Below are 19,234 nucleotides of genomic sequence, written 5' to 3' on the forward strand. Positions count from 1 at the left end.
CTACTATTTCCAAACCCCACTGCAATCAGTCTTGATGTTTTATATCTGGCCTGAAGGAGAGCTCCACCACATTTTTATTAGACTGTATTGCCTATTAAACTAGCAGTGAAATGTAAGGAAGCACCCAAATGTTATTGTAAAATCTTACTGAATTGCTAAGAGTATGTGCAGTAATATCGTGACACATAGATTCATCATTTGTACATGATCCACAGGTCTCAACTGGTGCCTATAAGCGTCAAGTTCATGAAGTGCCATCAGGAAAACAGATATTGGATGCTGCGTTCGTTGAGAGGATAACATGGGCAACCTGGACAAGGTAACCGCGCAGCGGGTTCTGGTCCTGCACTGAACCAATGCTTCTTCATGATTACTTAACCAGGATTTATATATATATATATATATATATATATATATACTATACATGAATTTATTGCTACTGTACTTTCCAATGATTTTCCTCTTTCATAAGCAATGTAATTTTTTGTCAATTCAGCCAGGATGGCAGCCTGCTTTTCACTTTTGCCTGTCTTACTTTTAGAACTTGAACGATAGCAGGAATAATTCTGTAGTACAGTTTAAGAGCTTCATTTTGAGTTTGCTGGTGTGGGAGCTCTACCATAACTAGGTGAAATCATCAGTGCAGTCCAAGCGAGCTCCACTGGTGAACACTCTTGACCCACTAGCCCACGTGCTGAATGATTTCTAGATCACAGTGGCATTAGCTCCAACCTATGTCACATGTACTACTGTTCCAGATTTTTTTTTCATTCCCTGAACCAGCATGGCAATCTTCAGAAGTAAAATTGAAAATGTTCCTGACGCGCATAGGAAGAGCTCCGTGAACATCAGGGGTGTTTGTCAATTGCTCTGCTGCAACAAATCCCCACTTTGGGGTTATATTAAAGAGAATGGCGAGCGGCTGAAATAACATAGTAGCCAAACCCGGCTTTCAGGTGTGACGAACATGCAACTGCCTTAACACACTTCACTTTGATCACAGAGATCACAGTTAAGGATGCAGGATTCTCTAAATATAGCAGTTGGTTCTCCACTGGAGAGGAGGTGGCAAGGGTCTTCTTCAACCTAGTGGTCTGGCGCGTCCTGCCTGCTAAGCTCGAAATGAGCTCCAAAGACTTGTGAATATTACAAATATTTAAACTTGAGCCAGCCCTGAATCTGGGAGATTGATTCAGTGTAGAACTTCTTGATACGTCGTAGTAAAACCTAGTATTTTGGTTCACATTTGGTTTATGTTCTAAATGAGGTTATTTCAGTGTTTTACAGTATTAAAATAATATATTTTTATCTGATACTGTTGTATAGTGTTCCTGTGTATTCACAGTGTGGCTCATGCTGATAAACCCTGTAACTAGACATATTCTTATCCAAAAATGATTTTTTCACTGTGCTGCCCAAAATGAATTTTTAAAGTTACTGCAAAACTAACTTCAAGTTCACACGTGTGCTAAAAATTAATTGTTCTACTATAAGAATCTAGTACAGCACATGACTCCTCACCCTTAATTTCCCATGGCAGTTATCATAGGTTTTTTTATGTGCTCAGTGCATAAATTCCAGTTACCTCGAGGGCTTCCACTTCTGGTTTACTCTTAGTTACTGTGTAGTCCTGCTCTCCCTATGGATAGTACAGGCAGTTCTTCAGGACAGTTGCTAGACTGACAGCAGAATAGGGTTGAGTGGCATGAGTCATACCAGAGTGCACTCATCACTGCGGCTGGTCAAGGGCTCCAGGTGTGCCTTAGGCAAGATCTGCTGGAGGCTGCTTGATAAATGGATAACCCTTTTAAGCTTCTAGTTGGAAATGGGTCTGTGTACAGAGATTGGTTGTACCTGTAGCAAACATTTACCAGCCCATTAAAGCATATGGCAGGTAGCAGCATGTGGCCAAATTACGTATTTTAAAACAGCAATGTAAAAAATCGGAAAGGGTCTGGAAGAAAGATTTTTCACCGAGAAGAAATCGGAATATTGGGCGGCCATTGGACTGTATAAGGCAGAAATAAAAAAAGCCCAGGCCACCTATTACAAAGGAAAGATTGCGTCTACCGCTAATTCCGCTAGAGAAACCTTCCTCATTGCCAAAAAGCTACTCAAAGTCCCTGGCCCTCCTGCTGTAGCGGATACCTTAGGTCTCCGCTGCAATGAACATGCGGAATTCTTTGCTACCAAAGTACAAAATATACTCAAGCATCTCCCCCAAAAAGACACTGACTCTCCATTTGGGAATACAAATGCAGGTGGGCATATAACCAAACATCAATTGGAGACTTTCACCTCAATGACCCAGGAATCATTCCTAGCCTTCTTGTCATCAGTAAAAAGTTGGTCGCCATTAGACCCTGCGCTGCCAATTATCCTGAAACTGGTCCCACCAACAATTGTCCCCATTAACACTGGCCTGATTAATGCCTCACTGTCTATGGGTTCTGTCCCCTCTGAGTGGAAAAGTGGTATGGTAAAAGCGCTGCTAAAAAAAACAACAATCTGGATCCAGCGGACTAGGGTAACTATCGCCCCATTTCGCTCCTTCCTGGAATCAGCAAGATGGTGGAGAAATACGTTAAACACATACTCTCCACGTTCCTAGAATCCAATGATCTGCTCAACCACTCCCAAATGGGCTTTCGCCCACGCCAAGGTACTGAAACCGCCTTACTAGCAATGGTGGAAGAATCTAGAAAGATTTTAGATTCAGGAGGGTCGTCAGCTATAATCTTCCTTGACTTGAGCATGGCTTTCGACACGGTGAACCACCTCATCTTAGTTCACCGTCTCAGGAGCACAGGAGTGACTGTCAACGCCCCTCATATGGCTACAATCTTTTCTTGAAGAAAGATTCTTCCAAGTGTTTTAAGGTGATACCATCTCAAATCCTATTCTTTTACAGTGCAGAGTTCCTCAGGGTTCATCCTTGAGTCCCACTCTTTTTAATGTCTATATGGTTGTTATCGTCTTGTTTTGCCTGTCTTGTAGCAATTAGAGCGTTTATCTCGCATAGTGCCGCACTATCTGCTCTGTTTCATAGCGCGACCTTGCTGAGGCTTTTCTGCATATTAGTAAAATTGACTGCACACTCGGTGCCTTTAGACATTTGCTGCCCCTGTCTCGCTTTCCCTTTGACCCTCCATTTTGTTGTTGTGGTTTCCCCTGGCCCGCCCCTCATCCCCGCTACCGCCTCCCTGCTGACCCTCCCACGCTCCGCCCCCCCCACTCTCCACTTATGACACATGTCCCTACGTGCAGCGTCCACGCGCTGCGGCCGCGCCGAAGGTGCACCAAAGGTAAGCCTGTCTACGCCCGTCCGCGCCTGGCCCGCGCCCAGCGCCAGACCCCCTGGCCCCCGTCCCACCCACCCCACCCGCACTAAATATGACGCCTCCACCCTCTTAGCCCTAAACCCCGGTCGACTCCCCAACTGCGCCCAAGCCGCTCCTGGACACACCCATGGACCCTTCACATGCAACTCCTGCAAGTATGACGGCACCAAGACCTACTCCTCATCCACTAACACCAAACAGAGATCTGACACCAACCACCTAAAATGCATCCTGATCAACACCCGCTCGGTCCACAGACACGCCATCGACCTTTGGAATCTACTAAACACCATCTCTCCGGACGTCGCCTTCCTAACAGAAACATGGATGAACGCCTCCTCAGCCCCAGACATCACCATTGCCATCCCGGAAGGCTACAAGATCATCCGAAAAGACCGCACCCACCAAACAGGAGGAGGCATCGCTATCGTCCATAAGAATTCCATCCGCATCTCAACCAGCTCAGACGTCAACCTCACTAGCGCCGAACACCTTCACTTCCAGATCTACACCGACCCCAAGACCACACTCAGAGGCACCCTCCTCTACAGACCACCAGGACCCCGTGCACAACTCAGTGAAGACATCACTGACTTTATCACCCCACACGCCCTCCCCTCCGAGGACTACATTCTATTGGGAGACCTCAATTTCCACCTTGAAAAGAGCAACGACAGCAACGCCACCACCCTTCTGGACAATCTCGCCAACCTCGGACTCAAACAACTTGTTAATACCCCCACTCACTACGCAGGTCACACACTCGACCCTATCTTCACCTCCAGCAAACATATCTCCTTCAGTCACACCACAGTTCTCCATTGGACGGACCACAGCTGCGTTCACTTTGTCTACAAAAAGACCACAACCCACTACCATCCTCAACCTACTCTGCGAAGAAACTGGAACAAACTCACCATCGACCAGATCTCCTCATCGCTTCTTCAAAACCCCCCTGCCCACTCTTCGAACCCCAACCAAGCAGCCATTAACCTCACTCAATGGCTAACCAACAGCGCCGACAACCTCGCACCTCTGAAAAAACGTCAAATCAAACTAGGCAGCAAAAACGCCCCCTGGTTCAACGATGATCTTAAGAAATCCAAGAAACTCTGTCGCTCCCTTGAGAAGGCCTGGAAAAAAGACCCAAACACCAGCACCAGGGATGCCTTCAAAAACGCCACCCGCATACACCACCAACTGATCCGGACTGCCAAGAAAGCCGCATTCAAAGACCGACTATACAACAACGCCCACAACAGCAAGGAATTATTCAACATCGTCAAAGAGTTTACCAACCCTACTGCCAACTCCAACGACATCACCCCCTCTCAAACCCTTAGCGACTCCCTAGCTTCGTTCTTCCATGACAAAATCGCAGACATCCACAACAGCTTCGACAACCAACCCGGAGACCAACCCACCCAACCTTCTACCGTACCTTCACCCCCCTTGAAAATCCTTAATGACTGGAACCCAATCTCCACTGAGGACACCATCCTCCTGATGAACTCCATCCACTCAGGATCCCCCACAGACCCATGCCCTCAACACATCTTCAACAAAGCAGACTCCATCATAGCACCACACCTCCGAGACGTCATCAACTGCTCCCTCAACTCCGCCACCTTCCCGGAAAGCTGGAAACATGCCGAACTCAGCGCCCTTCTGAAAAAACCCACAGCTGACCCCACCGAACTCAAAAACTACCGCCCCATCTCGCTCCTTCCATTCCCGGCCAAAGTCATCGAGAAAGCTGTCAACAACCAGCTCGCCGCCTTCCTCGAAACCAACAAATCCCTCGACTCCTCGCAGTCCGGCTTCCGAGCCAAACACAGCACTGAGACCGCACTCATCGCAGCAACAGACGACATTCGAACTCTACTGGACAATGGAGACACAGTCGCCCTCATCCTCCTCGACCTCTCCGCAGCCTTCGACACAGTCTGTCATAACACCCTGTTACAACGCCTCAGAAACATCGGAATCCAAGGAAAAGCACTGGAATGGATCACCTCGTTCCTTGCCGGAAGAACTCAGAGAGTCCGCCTCCCACCATTCAAGTCAGAGGCCACTGAAGTCATTTGCGGCGTGCCACAAGGATCTTCACTCAGCCCCACCCTCTTCAACGTATACCAGAGCCCCCTCGCGGCCATCGCACGCCAACACAACCTCAACATCATCTCCTACGCTGATGACACTCAACTGATCCTCTCACTCACCAAAGACCCTAACACCGCCAAAACCAACCTACATGCAGGAATGAAAGAAGTAGCCGAGTGGATGAAGCACAGCCGTCTGAAACTGAATTCAGACAAAACAGAAGTCCTTATCTTAGGTACCTCTCCCTCCGCCTGGGACGACTCTTGGTGGCCAGAGGCCCTTGGAAAAGCACCCATCCCGACGGACCACGCACGGAACCTGGGCGTCATCCTGGACTCCTCACTCTCGATGACCAGACAAGTCAACGCCGTTTCATCATCTTGCTTCAACATTCTTCGCATGCTCAAAAAAACATTTCGCTGGATCCCCACCGAAACTCGGAAAACGGTCACCCACGCACTGGTTACAAGCCGCCTGGACTACGGAAACACCCTATACGCCGGTACCACCGCAAAACTTCAGAAAAAACTCCAACGCATCCAGAACGCATCAGCCAGACTCATACTAGACATCCCGCATAAAGACCACATTTCTGGTCACCTGAAAAACCTCCACTGGCTCCCCGTCAATAAGAGGATAACATTCCGCCTCCTAACCCACGCACACAAAGCACTTTACGAACTTGGACCCGAATGCCTCAACACACGACTTTCCTTCTACACCCCCTCCCGCCATCTACGCTCTTCCAACCAAGCCCTTGCTGCTGTACCTCGCATCAACAAAACCACCATGGGTGGAAGATCCTTCTCCTACCTGGCGGCTAAAACCTGGAACTCACTTCCCATTCACCTTCGCCTCACTCAGAACCACCTAGCTTTCCGAAAGCAACTAAAAACCTGGATATTCGACATGTAATTCCCCACCCTTCTTCAAGCGCCTTGAGACCCTCTGGGTATGTAGCGCGCTATATAAATTAATTGACTTGACTTGACTTGACTATGGTTCCATTGGCAGATATTGTACCCCCCTTCAGGATTTATATAGTAACATACGCCGATGATACACAGCTGGTTGTAGCACTGAATCATCCCGACCAGTCATCCAGTCTCCACGCACGTCTCGAGGAAGTTGCCAAGTGGATGAGTTTGTCTCACCTAAAACTTAATAGCGAAAAAAACGAGCTTATGATTCTCGGTAACCCTCTAAGCTTCAAACCAAGCACTCTGTGGCCGGATAGTATAGGCCTGGTGCCGGCCTCAAAAACAGAGATAAAAAGTCTGGGATTTTGGCTAGACCAAGACCTTACTTTTAAAGTACAGGCTAGGAAGACGGCTGCCGCATGTTTTGGCTTGCTTAGAATGACCTGTAAAATCCTACCCCTCCTACCTTTTCAAGCAAAAAACTGTTGATCCAGGGATTATTTCTTTCAAGGCTGGACCATGGCAATGCCCTCTACCTAGGGGCACTGAAATCAGTGGTCGCGAAACTGCAGGTTGTACAAAATTGTGCAGCGAGACTGCTCACGGGGACCCCCAATTGTTGTTCAGCAAGGCCCCCGTTATGCTCCCTCCACTGGCTCCCGGTACAAGAGAGAATTAACTTTAAGGCCCTCTGCGTTGCCCATAACTCTTTGGAAGGGAGTGGACCTCCTATCAATAAAGCCATGATTTGGGGCGTGGCTAGGCAGGCCAGCATGGCGGACGTGTGCTAGCTGAGCTCCGTCCGGACCGCCAGATATCCTACCTGCATCCTGACTCCCTTGGCTCCCCTGAGGTCTGGGAGGTGATCCTTGAGCTGCTGCCTTTGGCTGCGGTGCTCCGACTCAAGGCATTGGCGCCTACACCGCTGGGTCTGGAGTGCTGGGGTTCCAACGAGGAGGGGCCTACAATCGTGCAGTGGAGCCGGGGGGTAAAGTTGAGCGTGACCCCGAGGGTAGTGGAGAGGCCGTGGGCGCCGCCCGTTCTCCTCGGATGGCGCTGGAGGCGTCTTTGCACAGCCGCTGAGAAGCTCTTCCAGTGATCGGAGGCCGGAGGAGCGGATCGGCCCCCAGAGGGAGAAGGGAGAGCCGGAACTGGTGGCTGTCTGGGCAGTGCGGGCACGGAGCGAGAAGTCGGTGCGGAGGCGGTGGTCCGTGTTCCGGTAGCCCTGGGAGCAGGAGTGCGCATCGGAGTGGCGGCGGGAGGGAGCGCGGCCAGCGAGGCGTCCTTCGGTGGTGTTTTCCCCCCGGCCGGGGCAGGAGTGCACAGCTCGGCGGCGCATTCGGGCCGCCGTGGGACTCTGCGTGGGCACGGCTGCAGACAGGCAGTCTCCTGACGCCGTTCTCGCCATCCTTTCCGCCTCAATACTATCCCCGGATGACGCGGGGGCCATAGCCGTGTGGGCGGATCGGGCCTGGGCCCTGGAGGTCCGAAGGTGCAGAGGCGGTGGCTGAGGGCCTAGTGGCTGCTGTACGGCGCGGACCCCGTGAGGTGAGCAGAGCGGGGGCCGGTGCGGAGCTCCGTGGCCGTGCTCCTGTGTCTCTGAGCGCTGTGCTGGTGGTGGAGGCTGGACTGTAGCTGGGGGCTCATCGGCATAGCGGCCTTCAGGGGACCCCCCGTGTCCGTTTCTTCTGGGGAGTAGGCGGTGGGATCGGACCGCAGAGGTGAGTGCCAGCGGACTTTGCCGCATCTCCCCTGTGGCGGTGTCTGTGTTGATGGCGGGGGGACCTTGAGGACGACGCCCGTAATCAGATGCAGCAGACTCTTGGGTGGTTGTGGAAGCCAGCGCCGGTGGTGCACGGGCCCAGATTGGGGGGGTCATTCTCCCCACTGAACAGTGCCTGGAAGGCTGCTAGTGCAGAGGGAGCTCCTGAGTAGGCGGCTGGCCCGGCCGAGTTTGAGCCTGTGTGGAGCGCACATTGCCCGTGGCCATGACGAGAGATAAGGGAGGGGCGACAGCCACTTAGGTGGCGTATGTCGGTCTGGCATCTACAGAAAGATGGCTACAGGGAGCATCTAACGGAGGCGATAGATCAGTATCTAGTGCCTAATGTGGGATCTGTCCAGTCCCTGGCAGTACTGTGGGAGGCATTGAAACCCACGATCCGAGGAGTGGATATCTCATGGAGCGTGGCGGCGCGTAAGGAGCATAGGGCAGAGTTGGTGAGGCGGGAGGCCGCCGTGGAGGCGTTGGAACGCGGGAGGAGGAGGGCGGCCCGGTTCGAAGACAACTACTTTTAGCCCAGCAATCTCTTGCGTCCCTATTGATGGACGAGGCCCGACAGGCTTGGCTGGCAATGAGAAGTAGGGTTCACCAATGGGGGGACAAATCCAGTAAGATGCTACATCGCTTGTGCCAGGGGGTGTTCCATTCCCAGGTCCTGCCAAGGGTCCTGGGTCCCACGGGGGAGCTACTTATTGAGCCTCCGGCTGTGGCGGAGAGTTTTGCAGCACCACAAGAGTGTCTCACGGGCGAGGTGATAGTTAAATTTATAGAGGACCTTCCACCTAAAACCGTCTCAGATGAGATGTGGGACCAATTGGACAGGCCGCTGACGGACGAGGAGCTGGGTACGGCCTTGGGGAGCTGAATCCTGGGAAAGCCCCGGTACCGAATGGATTCCCCAGTGATTTAAAAAAAAAACGTTTTTTGTGTAACTGGCCCCACATTTTCGCCCGGTGGCGGAGGAAGCGCGGGAGCGGGGCTCGCTCCCCACATACTGGAGGCACGCGGAGGTAGTGGTGTTTCTCAAGCCGGGCAGGGCCCCGGAGCCACATGCGTCATACTGTCCCATCTCACACTTAAATGTGGAGGTGAAGGTGCTGGCCAAGGTGCTGACCAATCGCCTCCTCCCCACATCTCTACACTGGTACACCAGGACCAGGATGGGTTTATGCCCCAGAGGGCGACCGGCCACAACATCAGGCGTGCACACGTGGCAGTAGCGGCCAGCGGACAGCTGGGGGAGCCTGCGCTCTCCTGCTGGCCGACATGGACAGAACCTTTGATTCCCTCAGCTGGGTATATTTATTCGCCCTCCTTCAAAGGCTTAACCTCAGCCCACGATTGCTGGCCTACCTCGCGTTGCTCTACACTGATCTGACAGCGTCGGTGCGGGTGGGGGGATCGATTTCTCGCTCCTTTCCTATTCAGCGGGGTACGCAACAGGGGTGCCCCCTCTCCCCATATCTCTTTGCGCTTCCCATGGAGCCGCTGGCGGCCTGGGTGTGCATCGATGCCCAGCTTAGGGACTCTCGGACAGAATTGCATTATATGCAGATTATGTCCTGTTCTTTCTTACTGCCCTAGACAGGTCGGGGTCGCGGCTGCTGCGCATCTTACAGATTTTTGGTGAAACCTCTGGACTGTATATGAACCCACGCAAATCTACGATATGGGTGCTTGGGGGGTCATCGGAGGTTGGGGACATGGGCTGCATCGGTTCAGCAGGCTGTGGGAGGATTGAAGTATTTGAGGGTCTTCCTGTCGGATGTGCCAACGTGGTCCTGGGAGCGCAACCTGGTTCCGGTGTGGGAGCGTACCCGGGAAGATATTAAGGTCTGGCCCCATATGCCCCTGTCTTTATATGGTCGGTCGGCCATATTCAAAATGGTGGCGCTTCCCCGTCTCTTACACCACCTGCAAAACCATCCATACCCGATCTCACCCTGATGGTTCCGGCAAGTCAACGCAGTGCTGGAACAGTTTCTGTGGGAGGGAGGTAGGGTGAGGGTGGCACTGCGCACATGTTTCCTTTCTACCTATACAGGGGGTCTGGCCACGTCAGATGTTCTTTCATACTATCAGGCTTCACACTTGTTGGTCCTCAATGAGTGGTGGTATGGGGATAGGGGGGACCCGGCATATGCCGTCGAGAGGCAGCTCGTGGGGCGCCACTCCCGCCACACCCTGCTGTATTCTGCGCCGCTTCGGAGACCCCTGCCACCGGTTACGCAGCTGATATTCTCTGTCTGGAGGCAGGTGCTGCGTAGGATGGGGTGGTGGAATACCTTAACCCGTAAGACCCCTTCTCTGGGGCAATGGACGCCTGCCTCAGTTAGCGGTGCTGCAGGGCTTCTGGAAGTGGGACGCGATTGGTATCTCAGTTCTGGGAGACGTTATGAAGGATCGGACCCTCATGTCTTTTCAGGACCTGCAGGAAGAATATGGTATGCCACAAGCTCAATTCTATCGGTATCTACAGCTTAGGCATGCCCTGGGCCCCAGCTTGGTAGGCCTGGAATCACTCCCCGACTTCAACCCCATTGAGGCGAAGGTCTTCATGGGGGAACTTCCAGATCGCAAGATCTCCTGCATATATCAAACGCTGGTCATCCACTGACCTGCAGGGGCTTCGAAGTGCATGGGAGGTGGACGTGGGCGACCTGGAGGAAGAGGACTGGGTTGAGGCCCTTGCGAGCCCGCGTGGGGCGGCAATAGCAACGCGCTTGCGGTTGGTACAGTTTAAGTATTTGCACAGGGCATACTTTACCATGCAACACCTATGGAAAGCGGGCTTGATCGCATCACCTGAGTGTCTTCGTTGCCAGCAGGCGGAAGGTACACTTCTGCATACGGTATGGGATTGCCTTTCCCTACACCGATTCTGGAGGGGAGTGTACACATGTTTGTCTGAGGTACTGGGCTGGGAGCTCCCCTACACTCCGCGTCTGGCCCTGCTACAAATCATGGAGGGAGTAGGGGGCAATCGGTACAAGCGACACCTCCTGCTATTGGGTTTTATACTCGCGAAAAGAGACATTGCTTGGGCCTGGAAGGCACCTAGGGCTCCGTCCGTAGCCGCATGGAAAAACGGGCTAGACTTCTGTATGGGACTCGAACAACCTATCTTCCTGGCCAGGGGAAGCCTGCGCAAACATTACAAGATATGGCACAGATGGACGGATTATCGGGGGCTGGACCTGGACCCACCACAGGATGTGGAGACACACCTGCCGGGCTGATGCGTGTACTACTCTCATGCTTGTACAGGGGTGGGGCGGGAGGGCCGGAGGGGCTGAGGGGCTGTGATTTCATGGGCGTTCAGTGGTACAGTGGATGACAATGTGGGACATGGACGCGATTTGGGGGAGGGCAAGGGTGGGGTTGTTCTACGGGAATTTTGTTTATTGCTTTTAAAACCAAAAAAAAAGTTGAAGTCAATTACATGTATATTTGATGAATGCAGCTGCCCCTGGGGATCAGGGCCCTGTAATTTATGTGACGCTTGACAATAAAATTGGTTTTAAAAAAAAAAAATAAAGCCATGATTTGCCCCTATAGGGCGAATAGAAAACTTCGCTCTGATGAGCTCCACCTAGCAGTGGTCCCTAGGATCAAGAAGGCCAGAAGTGGCGCCCGTTTTTTTCATACAACGCTGCCAGACTTTGGAACAATCTTCGTAGGGAACCCAACCACCTTACCTTCCGAAAACAGCTAAAATCCTGGCTTTTCCCCTAGAGCGTCTGTTCTTCCAGTTACAGTGTCAGCGCAGGGATGCTCCCGGGTAGCCATGCACTATATGAAAGCCATTTCATTCATTCATTGACCAGACTGACAGAGAAAGAAAGAGAGATGGAAAAACCATCATAAAGGGAGAAATCAGGAACCTGAACGAGAGATATAAAGGGAAAGGTAGTGTCTGGAAGTTGGTTAAAGAGGCATGAGGTTAATTCCAGGCTATGCAGCCTTGGTATTCCATGCACTGGTGCTGGCCTTGGGCTTCTGAGCAAAGCTTTAGGCACGGGCACTTGTTCTTCAACCAATTAAGCATTAAAGACACCAACTTGATGGGAATGAACTGCCTAGCAATATTTCAATGGCACAATCTTTGGAGGGAAGATTTCCTGCACCTTTCCTGAACAAAAGGGCCATGTGTAGAGGATAGCAATTAAATAGAGTTTCTCCTGCCGCTGTGCTCTATATCTTGTAGCCTTTTATGTGAATTACACAACCCCACCTTCTGAAGGCACCACCTGCTTTTCAGGATGTCTCCAAATATCCCTGTGGTAGTGGCTGCCTCTGTCACCTCTGCTGCAAACAAGAAACAGAGCATTACTGAATGCTGCAATTACATGATAGTTCTGCCTCTAGGAGAACATATGTGGGCATCAGTCAGGCCAAGTACGGCTGGAATTGTGAGGCCCAAATGGCTGGAGAAATCATGAGAAGTGTGATCTGAGGAGCCTTTGGCTCAATCTAGGGCCGGGGACCATTGGAGGAGAGACAGTCTCACAATGACACCTCAGGGGAGTGACAGGGGGCAGCACCGATGTTCTTTGGATTGAAGCTAGATGGATGAGGCACAGGCTTTGGTCCTGACAGTAGTTGCAGACAGTATTTGGGAAAAGTCTTTCTCCCTCCGAGTGCCTAGCAAGATGCATGTGAAAGATACCTTTTGCAGACAGGAGGATGATAGTCTCGCTGTGTGTGGATTCCATTCTCCTTTTGGTTAAGGATCCTGGTCTCAGTCGCCTGCCTTTAATAAGGGAAATAGTACAATAAGGTGGTCAAGGTTTTTATTTAATTGGGACATATAAGAACCGCTCTCCCTTACTCGGCATACTGCACAGCCGACCACTGGATTTATACTAAAATGGAATGATAGCACAATTAAATATCTGTGCATTATGACAAACCATGATACAAACCTCCTGATCTGTGATTATTAAGGGCCATCTTGGACAGGTTGAAATCCCTAGGGGATTAGACTACCCCTTTTATTTGCTGGCCTATTGCCATGATCAAAATTGTACATAAATCCCTAATCCCTTTGAAAATGTCATTCTTTAGTATTCTCAAGACCACACTAACCAGGCTGTTATGGGTTAGGAAGCAATCTAGGGATAAGTGGGAGACTCTTACCTTACTTTTTGAGGGGGGCGTCGCATTTGACTGCCCAGGCTCATTACCCAGGATATTGTCAGGATCCAGATTCTCGCTTGCGATGCCTGGTGACTGGGAAAGATCAACCAGCTGAAGGTTCTTTGCTGGCCGCTCTGTGTACAAAGCAGCCTAGACCTTCTTTTGATGTTCGTACTGGGTTCTGTACACACTGGGCCTGGTGGACACTAGGGGGTCAGGACTGGCCATACCTTAATATACTTCCCAGTTGTAACTCTGGCACAGAATTCTTTGGTCCCTTCCATGCTCATACTGTCAGGACCTGCATCACTGCATAACAAAGGGATGTCTCAGATTGGGCATCTTTTCCTGGGAGGAGAATTCTTAACTATAGAAGAATACAAAGCGAAGGTCACAACTAGCCTCTTGTATATCGTCATCTATTTTAGACTTACATTTACTACCAATGCTGCATTCCTGAGAAACTACCTGAGTACTGACCTTTGACATAGTTACTGCCTTCCAACTGTAATGGAAGATGGGCAACCTACTTACAGTGTATGTACATTGCATCTATGGAACCCTTTCTTTCACTGGCTAAACGATATTGTGAAAACGTTTTGGAATTAATAAATGAGGACATGATATGGAAATACTGTTGCTCTCTGGTCAGGCAGGTCTTCATAAACAATAGGCAGAAACTCCTTCACGTTAAATGTATAAATAGAATGTATTACAAAAACACATTTAACAATATGACAAGTACCCTCCGTCATGCTGCCCCGGTCATAGTACCAAACGTCCTCCATTTGGACTGAGCTTGCCCTTCCATTTTCTCCTTTTGGCATGTGAGTTGGTACTAACTCCTGTAGCTACTGCTGGGCTATCTGTCGGATGTCCCAACGCCAGTTAGAATGATTACAGCCATGCTGGTTCTGTTGGCCACGCATATAGAAGCCATGTCCTGGTTAAAAGGCCCTCAACCCAAAAGAGAAGCATAGCTGTGGGACACTGCTTACAGAATTAACTCTGCCTTTTGGCTTGCCATGCCGCAATTCAAGCGATGTAGACTCAGGGATTTCTGGGGTCCCCTGCAAGGTAAACTGGAAAGCCATGCCCAGCTGATTCGTCGATGCTTGGAAATATTTTACGAACTGTGGGGAGTTTGATGGTGTCATTTTAAGGGTTGTGCATTTGGTATGTATACAAGGAAATAGCAATAATTGAGTTGTTTTTGTATGTGCCTGTAACCTTTGGCACTCGCAGCCTCAGCAGTGACTCATTCCCTCATGGCTGCTTCTGCCTGTTGCTGACATTCTATTCCTTTTAGCCTTTATCACTTGCTCTGTAACCTCATACTAGAAATGTGATGAAAAATCCAAGGTGCTTTGCCATGTATGACATTGACCAAGTTGCTTTTTTTGTCTGAACATATCCATTGAAAATCTAAACAATTTTTTTTGTTTTTTTAACAAAAACATGTGGAAAACTTGATTGGCAACACCTGCTTTGGAATTCAATGTAGTGAATGACTGTGCTTGGATCATGAGAGTAAAGCCTTTGCGGTGTGCGGTGGTCAGGCATTAGGATGTGAACAGGCTGCTGAGACTGGTATTCACCAGGCTGGTTTACTCCCTCACACCCCAGTGAGAAGACCTTCTTCGGGGACATCAAGGCGATGTAAGGGGCCCTTAATCTGTCCGTGGTATACCACTATCCTTGCTATTGCTCCTTTGCAGGTGAAGACTTAGTGGGGACCCGGTACAATTAACCCTTCAACAGTCGGTCGTCAGCATGCGTTTTGACTTTGGAGCCTCAGTACTTGTCACTTTTATGACTGCCCGGGTGCAGATTCAATAAATATATCTGTTGGAATAGGTTTATTCTAGGGTGCAGAAGTGACAGTGCTTTAGGAGTCTATTGATCCTGTAGAGGCAAAACAAGGACAACCTTTTCCTTTTCTCCCACGAGAAAATATCTGGTGCTGATCAAGAGGTAATGGGGACATGTGGGAACACAGCTGTAGCATCAACTGGACAAATAGCATTCCTCAAGTCTCTCAAGAATACAACAACATTTAACCATTTAACGGATAGGAGGGTTAATGCAACAGACAGAGCCTTGGCTATATTCCAAGTATCACAAACAATTCTAGAACAAAATATTGATGCAGTGAATTTACTGAGGACAGACCTCCAAAAGATCTCCAACAGAGTGAGTAGTTCTGAAAAAATTGTGCTGAGGTTTCTTTATATCAAGTCACTCAAGGAATCTTGTATGGAACTCCTCCCAGCGCAATAGATTCTCAAGGTCCTAAAGCTTAAGGAGCTGCCATTCTTTTTCTCTGCAGGAAAAGCACCTAGGTCTCCTGTTTTTCCTGCCTGCTGGTTGCTCTCAGGAAAAATAGTACATGCTTACTGAACTACAGGGGTAGGATCAAGATTCTACCCATGACCAGATAGTATAGACCAGTATAGTAGGAAAATGCTAGGGTGCTTATTTTTGTTGACTTCTCTCAGGCAGCACAAAAGCTTTGAAGTGGCAAAGAAGGCCATCAGAGAAATGTGCCATAAATGTATATGATACATTTCCTGTTCCGCCTAAATATCTTCTCTGAAGACAAAACCTTGCTATTCTTCTTAGCTCTCAGCAGAACAAAACTGGGACTGGTTAGATTGTTGGCAGCCAGCTGAATCAGAGGCATGTGGACCAAAGGTAAAAAGGTGCCCTGAAGGGAGAGATAGAAACAGAGGCTGAAAGTCTACAAGCACCAGACAAGATGGCAGTCTATGAAAAAGAAACAGGAAAACCATCTAAGACTCTGAGGTCCTGTTGAGAGGTATAGGGAGTGGATTTCGATGTGATTGAGCTGTGTGAAGGTATCAAAACAATCCTTGTCACCACATTTTGGTGCATAACACCGAGCCTGGCCTTGAGATTGAGTGTTTTGAGGTTCTTATGGAGTCATGAGTGGAGGAGGTCATGGAGTGTCAGGAATAATGTAGACTTGAACTTGTTCACAGTTCCTTTATTAATTCTGCCACCCACAGTGTTTGTGTCTGGATCGGTGAGCATGAACCAATTCAAATTCAAATTGTGTATTTACAGATTTTCTTTTATCTTTCTACTAAATGAAGGAGGGAACTGGATGCAATAGTCCACTGCTGCTGAGTGTTTGAGGGGACTTTACCTTTCCTAAGTACATTTAAGTTTCAATATGTAAGGACATATTGAGAGAGGAATGTCTCCTAGTAATCCGTGTTCCCTAGTTGGAGTGCCCAACTGTGAGTATTTGGGATCCTGGTGTTTGATATTTTGGCCTTAGCCACACTCTGTCCCTTGGCACAAGCACAGTCCTGGTTCCATCGTGATTCTTGAGGGGCAAACTAAACGCGCTCTCTTTAATGACAGCAGACTAATGTCCCTGCCATGAGTACTAGCACTTAAAAAGGTGGTTGTAGTATACTGTGCTTTAGTGGTCATATAGTTGTGACCAGACCTTTTTATCTTTGTCACAGGTTCAGTTGTGTAAAATTCTGCTGCTACAACTGCAAGCTAGATACAGATCCTTGCACTAACATTCCAAGGAATGTGTCCCTGTTTGTGTAGTCTGTGTGATACATGCTATGTGTGTGTCTGAGTCAACCTGAGTGAAAGAAGCCTATAGGTTCCATTTTGAAAACCAATGACCTGCTTATGTGCTCGCGTTTGAGGTCAGACTACCTTCCCAGGCAGTGGAAGTGCATTGCTGACATTACTGAGACTGAATGGAGGGGACTTACACACTAAAGTGAGGAAGCGGAGACAGGCTTCCCCTCAATAATTTAATAAGGTCCTTTTGCTACGAAGAGCTGTTGATTAGTTTGCCCGAGTAGAGTCATTTGATGAATGCTAGGACTGCCATCTTTGTTGTTGAGTGTGAAAATGGTCCTGTAGAGAGGCCACCCTTTTGTCACTCTTCCTGATCACGTTCAGTGTGGCTGTGGATGACCAGGTGCGAAATGATCACACCTCTCTGTGCCTCTTTGTGGGTGCTTCAGCTTTTGCTTGAAGTGAGGAGCATCACTTCAGGCAAAGGCTGAGTCTGGAAGCCGCACTGAGTAGAGCACATGAAAGGAGAATACACATCTCCTGTCAGCCGCACCTCTATAAAAATGGGAGCTGTTGGCTTCTTATTGTTCCAGTTCTAAGTTCTCTCTGGCCAAGGACAGGGTGTGTCATAGGACTACTGCACAACCAGGGCTGGTGTCTTCAAGACAGCCACCTTCCTAGAGGTGAGGGGATATCCCCTGGAGTCTAATCTGAATGAAGAACTGCCTCCCTGGCCTAAAATAACTGGAAGTGACCTACCTTAGAGAAGAGGGAATGAGTGAGTCAGTTATGCAGGAGTAGCTTGCAGCCACCATGGACAAGAGTGATAGACTCTAGTGCTTCCATCGCTGAATATGACACCAGTACTGAAGCGTAAGATCCGCTGCGCTGCCAAAGTGTACCCAAAAGGATCACCCCGAAAATACCTGCATCTTGCTGGTCTATGGCACTTGCCTAAAGTGTGCCCAAACTGACCACTGCTGTCACTCCCTGCAGCACTTGCCTAAGTGTGCATGAGTGGCTCTACACAGCTACCATATAAATACAACTCAAGTCACTGTTACACAGTCCTGTGTTTCTTCAACAAGACTCAGTGGAGTAATTCATGTGACCATGCATACATGCAAAATATAGCATCACTAAACTGTTCCAAAATGCCAGACGAACCCCATTACTTCCCTGGAAGCCCCACCCCACAGAGACACAACAGAAGGTCTGGTGAGTGGGGCAGGAAGTCTGAGGGACCAGTCATTGAGGAGCTTGAAAGAAATTACAAAATGTATTAACGGGGCAAGTGGATTGGTTGTCTCCGCAGTGAAGATGATGTTGCATTATTGTGCTGTAGGCCTTGGTTTATCAAGTTGTGGATTTTCTTATACTTTTCTTTCTGTTAAGAAAAACTCTGTTAGATGTTTAAATGTCTACATTAATGTGTTGGAAATAAAAATTATTATTATGTTTTGGAACAGCATTCTGGGAGATGAAGTTCTTGGAATTTGGCCACGGAATGCTGACAAAGCGGATGTCAATTGTGCTTGTGTGACACATGCTGGTCTAAACATAGTTACTGGAGATGATTTTGGGCTGGTGAAACTGTTTGACTTCCCGTGCAGCGAAAAATTTGTAAGTTGACATCGAAATGCTTATTGGTTTATCAAGCGTGTTTTGTATCTTCATCAGCTTACTGTGTATTAGCCTTATCTGACATGCTTGAGAAATAGCTAAGCAATAAAAAAAGACCCAAAGGTAGGTTGTTTAGCTTTTCAAAAGCATGCCTCTTTCTGCTCTCCAAAGGACAGTTGTGTATTCTGTGAGCACATCCCCTCTCTCTCAAAGGTGTTTAATTTGAGTTCTAGCCTTGCCTTCAGAACTGTTATGGATTTTGTAGGAACCTTGACAGATTTTTCTGCTGTTCTTTTGGTTGCATATTTTGCTGTGGAGTATTGTATTCTAGTTGTTACATTGGACTCCTTTTTTCTTATAACTGGTATCCAGCTTCATGACTCAGCAACCCTGCCTGTACTCATACAGCCATCACATAGGGTTAGTCTTTAAGAATACCAGTTGTATTGTTCAGGGAGATGGGCCTACTGGAGGAGTGTGAAACCCTTATCTGCTGTGAATGTCTATTGGTGTATCTTTGCCTAGCTTAGGAAGTCTTGAAGTCTAACATTAAGATATTACTAGGTCCTTACCATATCATAACCTACTCATAGCTCAACTGTAGAGGCATTTGAGCTATGATTAGGATACTACGTGATAAGTCCACAGTGTACAGCAAGAACAGTGGAGGTCACTATAGTACATGATTATTTATCAAATGACACATATTTCATATCGATTATCATTACATCATAATAATAATAATAAGTCCATTT

General features: G+C 48.9%; 1 protein-coding gene across 1 annotated transcript in view; it reads left to right on the top strand.

Annotated features, from left to right (window-relative positions):
- EML6 (EMAP like 6) overlaps window positions 1–19,234 on the top strand; it is a 928,771-nt gene that overhangs the window by 864,108 nt on the left and 45,429 nt on the right. Inside the window, exons 38-39 of the mRNA XM_078649484.1 lie at window positions 216–319; window positions 18,326–18,479. Coding sequence (XP_078505610.1) covers window positions 216–319; window positions 18,326–18,479 — 258 coding nt within the window. The remainder of the gene's footprint in view (window positions 1–215; window positions 320–18,325; window positions 18,480–19,234) is intronic.

Source organism: Lissotriton helveticus, chromosome 6 (genome assembly GCF_964261635.1).
Source record: "Lissotriton helveticus chromosome 6, aLisHel1.1, whole genome shotgun sequence".
Classification (NCBI taxonomy): Eukaryota; Metazoa; Chordata; class Amphibia; order Caudata; family Salamandridae; genus Lissotriton; species Lissotriton helveticus.